This window comes from Triticum urartu, chromosome 4A, assembly GCF_056163025.1.
Source record: "Triticum urartu cultivar PI428250 chromosome 4A, HENAU_Tu73, whole genome shotgun sequence".
Classification (NCBI taxonomy): Eukaryota; Viridiplantae; Streptophyta; class Magnoliopsida; order Poales; family Poaceae; genus Triticum; species Triticum urartu.
The window spans coordinates 5,635,049-5,644,771 of record NC_141876.1 but is presented as its reverse complement, the minus strand read 5'-3'; the positions used below and the strand labels follow the sequence as shown (position 1 = coordinate 5,644,771).

The window sequence follows — 9,723 nt, the reverse complement described above, 5'->3', positions numbered from 1 at the left end:
CCCGGGAGCTAAATGGGCCATGATGGGCCTTAGTGGAAAAGAGAAGAGGCAGCCCTACATGGGCTGCGCGCCTCCTCCTTCCCCTAGTCCTATTAGGACTAGGAGAGGTGGCCGGCCCCCTGTCTCTCTTTTCCCCCTCCGCGAATCCTATTCCAACTAGGCTTGGGGGGGGGGGGGGAATCCTACTCCCGGAGGGAGTAGGACTCTCTTGGCGCACCCCTTGTGGCCGGCCAGCCTCCCCCCTTTGGTCCTTTATATACTAAGGTAGAGGCACCCTAGAACACACAAGTTGATTCACGTGATCTATTCGTTAGCCGTGTGCGGTGCCCCCAGCCACCATAGTCCTCGATAATACTGTAGCAGAGTTTAGGCGAAGCCCTGCTGCTGTAGTGCATCAAGATCGTCACCACGCTGTCGTGCTGACGGAACTCTTCCCCGACACTTTGCTAGATCGGAGTCCGGGGATCGTCATCGAGCTGAACGTGTGCTCGAACTCGGAGGTGCCGTAGTTTCGGTGCTTGATCGGTTGGATCGTGAAGACGTACGACTACTTCCTCTACGTTGCGTCATCGCTTCCGCAGTCGGTCTGCGTGGGTACGTAGACAACACTCTCCCCTCTCGTTGCTATGCATCACATGATCTTGCGTGTGCGTAGGAATTTTTTTGAAATTACTACGAAACCCAACACAATGGGCCTCGCTTCTGGCCCACAACCATTGGTCCCGGTTCGTGCCTCAAACCGGGACTAAAGATTAGACCTTTAGTCCCGGTTTGAGGCACGAACCGGGACTAATGGGGTTGAGACCTTTAGTCCCGGTTCGTGCCACGAACCGGTACTAAAGGTCCCATTTTCAAACTCTACCCCCCTTTGGATCGCCTTTTCAGTTTAAAAAAAATAAAAGAAAATGATGGAAATGTCAAAAAAATAAAAGAAAATAAGTTTCCCATGTGATATGTGGTCTAGTTGTTGGGAAAATTTGCAAATGTGAATTTTGACTTTATTTGCAAAATCTCTCTAAAATTTGTAAAATTGGGCATAACTTTTGCATACTAACTCGGATGAAAAAGTTTTTTATATGAAAAATCATCTACTCGAAAAGTTACGGGGCTTTTAAGATCTAGAGTGAAAAAAATCAAAAAAAATTGAAACAGTGGGCAAACTGTGGTCAAACAATGGTCAAACTAATTATTCTAGAATATTAGTGTTACTAAATAATTATTTCTGTAATTTCAATTTTTGTCAAATCTGGTCAAACTGTGGTCAAACAATGGTCAAACTAATCATTCAAGAAATATTAGTGTTACTAAATAATTATTGTTTTTAAAACAATAGTTTCAAAATAAAACTATGAAATGTGTCACTTCATGCTCAAGCAAAATTCCTGAAGGTTAATAGGATTGACATCTTAGTATTGTCAGGAAAACAACAAGTGCAGACTTGGAGCGAGGGAGAATAGAACCCGGAAGTTAAGCGTGCTCAGGCTGGGGGAGTGGGAGGATGGGTGACCGTTCGGGAAGTTAGATGATTTGGAATGATGAGAGGTGATTAGAGGATAAATTGAGAAGTGATGAGGGGTGATGATTACAGACTAGAGGTTAAAATAATTCAGAAGTGATGAGGGGTGTTACCAACCGGGACTAAAGGTGGAGCTCCACGTGGCCACGCCCTTTAGTCCCGGTTCTGGATTGAACCGGGACTAAAGGGATAGGCATTAGTACCGAACCTTTAGTCGGGACTAAAGGCCCTTATGAACCGGGACTGAAGGCCCTTTTTCTACTAGTGGAAGGGGACGTCGGCGGTGCAAGGTGGACGCCGTTGGCGGCGCGATGCTGCTAGCAGCCAGTGCGTGTCTCCATCATCGTCGAGCTGCGTCATGAGCGATGGAGAGAGGTGTGCTGCCCGGTAAGTTGCGGCACCAGGGGCAAGGTGGTGATGGCCATGAAGCGGAGGCCATTGCCACGAGGAGTTCCATGTCCGAGTCGTCGACAAGGTGCTTCATCGTCGACAACATGGAGGCAAGTCACCGGCGAGTTGCGGCACCGGTGGCAAATATGGAGGCGAGTCACCGATGAGTTGCGGCACCGGTGGCAAACATGCGGCAGCGAGGGTGCCACGGCGGTGCGCTCATGGTGAAGGAGCACGAGGTGCGGCTCTCGGTGAAGCCAGCGGCGACGCGGCAATCGGCGTGACAAGATGGCATTGGCGGCTGTCTCCGCGTTGCACCGATGACATCGACGACCACGGGCTTCAAGAGAGAAATAAGTTAACAAGATTAGGGAGGTGAATGTTAGAACTAATCCTGTTATTAGTGATAAGTTTAGATTATTTCTTGTTGCATGCATGTACGTGTGTACCGTTGCTTGACCAAGCTCCATAGCTATTAGATAGGCTCAGATGTGGACCGAGTATTCAGCTAGGAAGGAGGGTGCCGGCCGAATCGTGGGGCGTTGCCAAGAGGTTGTTACTCGTGGCCTAAGCTGCCGGCTAGTGGAGAGGAGATCAGCAGTAGTATAATACGTGTGTGCCTCTATTTAAGTGTTGTAAGTCAATGAGAAAAGTGAGGCCGTGAGGGCTGAGGCAACAATGTAGCCACGGTGTGCATCAGGGAGGTGTCTACTGGCAAAGCCATGTGTTCTTCTTCTTTGGTGCTTGCGTGTGTGTGTGTGTGTGCTCGTGTGTGTGGGTGTTCTTGTGCTCTTGAGAGAAACAAAGAGAGAAGAGAGAGTTCAGAGGTAGAAGAAGAAGCGGCGCCGTGAGAGGCGGCGCCAACAAAGACCTTTGTTTAGCTCAACAAGGTGGCCGAGGTTTGTGCACACACAGAGGCGTGCAAGCAAGACGTCATGTGCAGTAGAGGACCCTATGAGCTATAAGGCCGCAGATGTGGAGTAGGTGCAGTTCCAGCTAAACCATGATGCGGTTTTAATGATTAGAGTCACTACTATTAGATTGCTCTGCTTTCCCTATTATCAGAATTCAGAGTTCAGTTTGTTTTCAGCAACAGTTGGCATGTACATGTGCTGCCCATGATGTAAAAATCAAATGAAAAGGGGACCTCCCCCTGGCAAATCTTTATAGTGGTACGTGCGCATGGATCACGAGTTAATTGTATAATCCTCTTGAAGTCAACACACAACATGCATGGTGCGTGATTAACCTAGTAGTACTACAAAGAAAGCGTAGATGGTACATAAACCTGCACAGTACCAAATGAAAAAGCTATGGAGATCTTGTACCCTACATTTATTTATGATACTATAAAATACTTTCTCCCCTTTTGGGGTTTACGGAGTGTAAGTTGAGACACTTGAACGATACGCTTGGCAGAAACTATTGTACTAACTACATTCTCAATTGGCAGAAACTTGCTTGCCTGAAATTTCATATTTCCACTGCGAAAACATTGCAATAAGGAAATGTGCTTTTTGAACGATATATAGCTGCTACAGTGGGTAATCAAGGAGACATGTGATCACGTGAATTATTCGATTTTGGCTGAATCCACTTGAAGTGATGGAGTCAACATGCATGCAAAGGTGCATGCATGCATACTTAGAGGGTGTTCGGTTACAGGGACTTATTGGTGCAGGGACTTAAAAAAATCCCTTTAAGTCCCATCTAAACCAAACAGGAGGGATTTATAGGTACTTAAAGTGGGCATTTGAGACTTATGAAATAAGGCTTTCAAGGAGAGTCTTATAGGGACTTATAGTTGTAATATGGTCTTTTAGTCCATTTTAAGTCACAGGAACCAAACAGATACATACCTTTTAGGGACTTGGGACTAAAAAAAAGTCCTAAGACTTATGAACCAAACAGGGCCTTAACCATGTAGTGCATTCCATATACGGGGAATATTAGCATTTCACTCTCCGTTTCTTTTTTTGCTAAATATTAGCAGTTCATAAATTGAGAAATCTCATAAAAAATCCTAACACAATTGGTAAATTACGATGGGACAATAACAATCTGTTTACTATAACGGGAAGGTAACTCATCACACTCTGTGCAGGGGCATTTTATCAACGCTCAGAAGTCCAACAGGCAATAACTCTCACATGAGAGTTGAAGTACGCACAGGTAGCATCGGTTCACCCAACAACTTGCCCACTTGCTAGGCAAATCTTTCTAGTGGTACGTGCGCATGATTCACGAGTCAATTGTATAATCCTATTGAAGTCAACAAACATGTTAGCCTAGTAGTAGATTGTACATACCTGCACAATTACCAAATGAAAATGATATGGAGATCTTCTATCGTACATTTAGTGCAAACAGTTTCATGATAAAATACTTTCTCTTCTTTTTTAGTACTCCCTTCTTCCATCTATATAAGGCATAATGCGTTTTTCAAGACCGTCTTTGACAATTGACAAGATTAATAGCACATGAGATGTATAACGTGAAAATTATATCATTAGAAGCGCCTTTCGCATATGAATTTGACGGTATGCTTTGTTTAAGTTGCATGTCATATATTATTGCTCTAATGTTTGGTCAAAGTTATCCGGAAAAAACGCATTAGGCCCTATATAAATGGAATGAGGGAGTAGCATGTATACTTCGTACAGAGTAATAAAGGAGACATGTGATCACACGTGTGATTTGATTTTATCTGACAACGCGATACTACATATATATACTATTAGAATAGCATAATACTTGAGCGGTCACGAATGTACTTCATAGTCCACTTGTAGTGATGAAGTCAACACGTACGCAAAGGTGCATACATACTCCATGCTTAAGTAAATTGGCGATAAAAAGAGCTAGCATTCCATATATATGCCTATAAAAAGAGCGTCGGCCTGCTCTCAGTCTCATCTGGGCAGCACACATTCTCACTTCCAGTTCCAGACACCCATCAATCTCCCTAGCTAGCTAGCACAGCCATCCACTAGCTCCTTCCTCCAACGAACAATGGCTGCATCCGCGCTCAAGACGGCGGCCATCTGCGCCTTGCTGGTCATCCTCCTGTCTGTCGCGGGGCAGCCAGCGATGGCCGGCACAATCGACGGGCTAGCTTGCCCTGGTACCGAGACGCCATGTCGCAACCGATGCAGACCTGCGTGCGACTTCTTTGCCAGGGTGATGTGCAACCCTATCTGCACCCTCACGCCGGAGCCGCTGGCAGCGTTGAACAAGGTCTGCGTGGACCAGGCCATCGTCCCGTGCATGAACGCCTGCAAGAATCTGTGCGACACCCCTGTGGTTCCGACCACTCCCTGATCGCCGTCCGGCGGTGGTATGCCATTGCCGGCCATGCGCGCATGTTACTTCGAAGTTTATTTACCATCGTATCTGCAGCGTACATGATGGAAGTACTACGTATGTTCGCATGCATGGTCATGTCTTTTCCTTTCCTTCCACAATTATTTATTTCTGTCAAGCATCACTGCTCGTCTATCTATGCATTGATTGGCAATGGTGGTACGTGTACTGTCAAAGGTGGCGTCTCCAGCCGTGTGTTGCAATGGTGTAAGAAAAAGGTATTACAGCATTGAAAATAAAGTCAGTCATTTCGCCAGATGTGTTGTGTCTAACGTGGCTGGCAAATCGGGACCATCTAAACATAGCCAATTGTAGCATGCCTATGTTTCCTAACCTACTTTGTTTTTGCTTGCTCGCTTGCTTGACCCATATGCCTTGACTGACTCGCTTTGTTTGGACCAATGTGAGTCCAAAGTCGATTGATTAATCACTAGACGAGCGTACTACTTGGACGCCACTCACTAGACCTCTATATGTACTACTACTTGGAAGTTATAAGGGGGTGTTTGGTTTAGAAGTCCTAGGACTTCTTCTAGTCTCAGGGACTAATCAAAAAAGACTCTCCAGTAGAGTCTTTTTCTAGTCCTGTAGAAAAAGTCCCTCCCGTTTGGTTCCTAGGGACTTTTTAGGTACTTTTTCTAGTCTCTGGGACTAAAAAGTCCCTGAACCAAACACCCCCTAAAACAGGTGAGCAGTGCGCCTAAAAAGTGATGACATGGCCTCACCAGGAGCCAAGAAAATCAGCTAGTCGGGGTACCTATTTAGGTATAGACGATTATATTCTCATCGCCATGGCATCTGAGATCCAGACAAAATATGTAGAGATGTGACATATGTGGGGCTTTGATATGTTATGTCTTTGGAGCTGGGCGATCCGCCGACTGGTTCCAGAACAAGGATCGAACAAACCTGACAGTTTCCCAGTTACTTCTTATCACAGATGACCCAATAATTATATCTGCGATTACTGTTTTACCCCTAAACTCATGGTGATGCATTAATTCTTTAGATGGTACTCCTTTATATTTCCGGTGGAGTACCAGCTCCCGTTATCCTGTAGATCAAGACAATTTGATGGCTTAAATTGTTTTTAGGGTAGCACAAACAGTGATGCATATTATTCACTCTTTATTTGAATTTGGAACTGTGTTATTTGTTCGTTCATTTATAGTTGAACTAATTTCACACAACAGAAACATATAGTTGGCAAATTAGTAGACCCCTACCCCCTATTTCGTTCAACATCGTGGCAGACATGCTTGCTATACTTGTCAAACGGGCTAAACTGGAAGGACAAATTATTAGAAGATGTCTATCTATTCCACAATATGCAAATGAAATCATACTATTTATGGATCACAACTTGGTTAAAGCAAAAGATATATCAAGCTTTTGTTATCTGCTTTTGAGCGTTCCGATCTCAAAATAAATATCCATAAGAGCAGAATTTTCTGCTTCGATGAGGATTCAGACTCGGCATATGACTATCTTGACATTTTTGTATTCCAGCTCAAGCAGTTTTCGATTCGGTACCTTGGTTTTCTGATCTACTATCAGCGACTAACTATCGGAGAGTGGAAATACATGCAAGAGCGACTAGAGAAACAACTTGCCTGTTGGAGGGAAAACTCCTGTCATATGGGGTGGGGTGGGGGGGGGGGGGGGGGGGGGCGTTTCACTTTAATTAATTATTTTCACTTACTAAAAAGGGTACTACAGAGGCTGGACTATCGAACCATGTTTTACCAGGATGATAATGAGACTAAGAAATATTTATTAGCTAGGCCGAATGTGTTATCCTGCCCCAAAGATAGGGTGGTATGGGAATTTAGGATCTCCACATTAACACATTTCCTCCTAGGTAAATCGCTTAACAAACTCCTCAATCAGAACAATGTATGGTGGGAAATTATTCATAATATGTATGTGGGTTCCAAAGCCATTTTTCAACACCTTTCGAAACATGGTGACTCCCATTTTTGGTTTGGCCTAATAAAGGCCAAAACAACAACTTGCATTCCAAGAAAAGGTAATTCATGTTGTGATTGTTAGACTGTATAGTAAGCCGACGTGTACGCTCTCTGTATAGACTCATGCGTCCACGATCGTGCTCTAGTCCGTGTAGCCAGATCGTAGCGCACGTCGATGGTAGTGCGGCACCCCATGATCTCCCTCAGGCAGTGGCCTTGTAACTGTACATATACCCCTACCGATGAATGAATCAGTGTGGCGTGCTTTCTCCCTAAACCTCTCTCTAAACGGTATGAGATACTCCCCTCTTGCTCAACCCATTTGCGCAGGACACCGATCTCGCTTCCGCTCCCATGGCGCCCGCCGGCGACGCCGATCCGCTCCACGCCGTTCCCCTGGCCAAGGCGCCTCCTGCTACTGGTGGTGACACCACCCCGGCTGCGCCGGCTGCTTCGGCGCCCGCACTGCCTGCCCCACCAGCGCCCGCCCTTCCCGCGGCCCGTGTGGCTCTAGTTGCCGCCCCGGCGCCTACCTTCCCTTCGTCGATCCTCCAGACGGTGGACATCCGTCGCCACGTTCCCGTCACGCTGGACCTCCTCGCCGGCAACTACTCGCAGTGGCGCCGCCACTTCGACACCGTCATCGGCATGTTTGGCCTTCGTGATCACGTCGACCCCGAGGCGGTTTCTCGCCTCGACAACCCGGAGTGGCTGATGGGTGACCACGTCGTGGTGCACTGGCTCTACACCACCATCTCGCCGGAGCTCCTCGATGCCGTCATGCAGCCCGACGACACCGCGCTCGCAGTCTGGGCCGCCGTCGACGGCATTTTCCGAGACAACCAGCTTGCCCGCGCGGTCTACATCGACGCCGAGTACCACGCGCTCGTCCAGGACGACCTCACCGTCATGCAGTACTGCACACGCCTCAAGGCGTTCACCGATCAGCTGCATGATCTTGGTCAAGGCGTGACGGAGACGCGCCAAGTCTTCCACCTGCTTCAAGGGCTCAACCGCCAGTTCCACGCCGTGATTCCTCATATCACGTCCCAGGTTCCGCTGCCCTCATTCCTTCAGGTCCGCTCTTTTCGTCTTCTCGAAGAGCACCGAGCCGAACAGACGGCACGCCTACAGTCTGCCCACGCCATGATCGCCGGGCGTGGCACCGCCCCGCAGCAGCCGCCTACTCCGGTCACCGACGCCTCACGTGGGCGCGGGTGCGGACGCCGCCGCGGACGCGGCAACGGCCAGTCCTCCTCGCCGGCCCCCTCTTCACCACGGCCGCCGACCATGCCCGCTCCAGCGCCCGGGGCCAACTCCTGGACCGGTCTCGTCCAGGCCTGGCCAATGGCCTGGCGCCCCCCCGGCTCTGGTGTCCTCGGGCCGCGGCCTGGCACGCCCCATCAGCAGGCTATGATGGCTGCGCCGACCATGCCCATGCCTTCTCTGTACGGCTACGGCGCTCCGGGCGCTCCGCCGGGCTATGGCGCTCCCGGCGCGCTCCCTGGCTATGGTCTGCCTGCTGGCTACGGGCACCCCGGGGCGAGCTCGTCGTCCTCGCCGGTTCCTGCCTGGGACATGGCCTCTCTGCAGGCCGCGCTTCACAGCGCCACCGCCGGGCCGTCGTCTTCCGGCACCTCCCAGGAATGGTACCTCGACTCTGGGGCCGTGTCACACATGTCATCCTCGCCTGGTAATCTCCTTTCCGCCCACCCTTATACCTCTGACTCCCGCGTCATCGTCGGTAGTGGTGAGTGCTTGCCAATCACCCATATTGGCACTGGCTCTCTCATTGCCGGCACCTCACCTCTCCCACTCCGCAATGTTCTAGTTTGTCCATCTCTCGTTAAGAACCTTCTTTCCGTCCGTCAACTATGTCGTGACAATCCCGTTTCTGTAGAATTTGACATCTTTGGCTTCTCTGTAAAGGACCTTCAAACCAAGGCGGTGATCCTCCGATGTAACTCCGGCGGCGATCTCTACCCTGTGGGCCGTCCCTCGTCTTCCTCCTCACGGTGGTTTGCTGGCGCTGTCACGATCGATCTCTGGCACCAGCGACTTGGGCACCCCGGGCGCGCGTCGCCAGCAGCTCTTCCTCTTGAGTTCACCAAGTCCGCGCCGCATGTATGCCATGCATGTCGCGTTGGCAAGCACATCCGTCTCCCGTTTGAGTCGTCTAGCAGTCATAGCATGTTTACTTTTCAACTCTTGCATCTTGATGTATGGACTTCACCTATTGTAAGCATATCTGGCTATCAGTATTACTTGGTTATCCTAGATGATTACACGCATTACGTTTGGACCTTTCCTCTCAAGCATAAGTCTGAAATCTTGCATATTCTTGTCGAGTTTTTTGCTTATGTTCAGACGCAATTTCAGTTGCCCATTTTTGCTTTACAAACTGATAATGGGCGCGAGTTCGACAATGCTGGGGTGCGCTCGCTTCTTGCTCGCGACGGCGCTCACTTTCGCCTCACCTGTCCA

General features: G+C 48.8%; 1 protein-coding gene across 1 annotated transcript; it reads left to right on the top strand.

The window, feature by feature from the left end:
- Positions 1–7,593: 7,593 nt before the first annotated feature.
- On the top strand, positions 7,594–9,203 carry LOC147974310 (uncharacterized). Its single transcript, XM_087520001.1, has 2 exons — positions 7,594–8,932; positions 9,169–9,203. Exons 1-2 carry the CDS (start codon positions 7,594–7,596, stop codon positions 9,201–9,203), a joined length of 1,374 nt encoding a protein of 457 aa, XP_087376127.1.
- Positions 9,204–9,723: the final 520 nt, after the last annotated feature.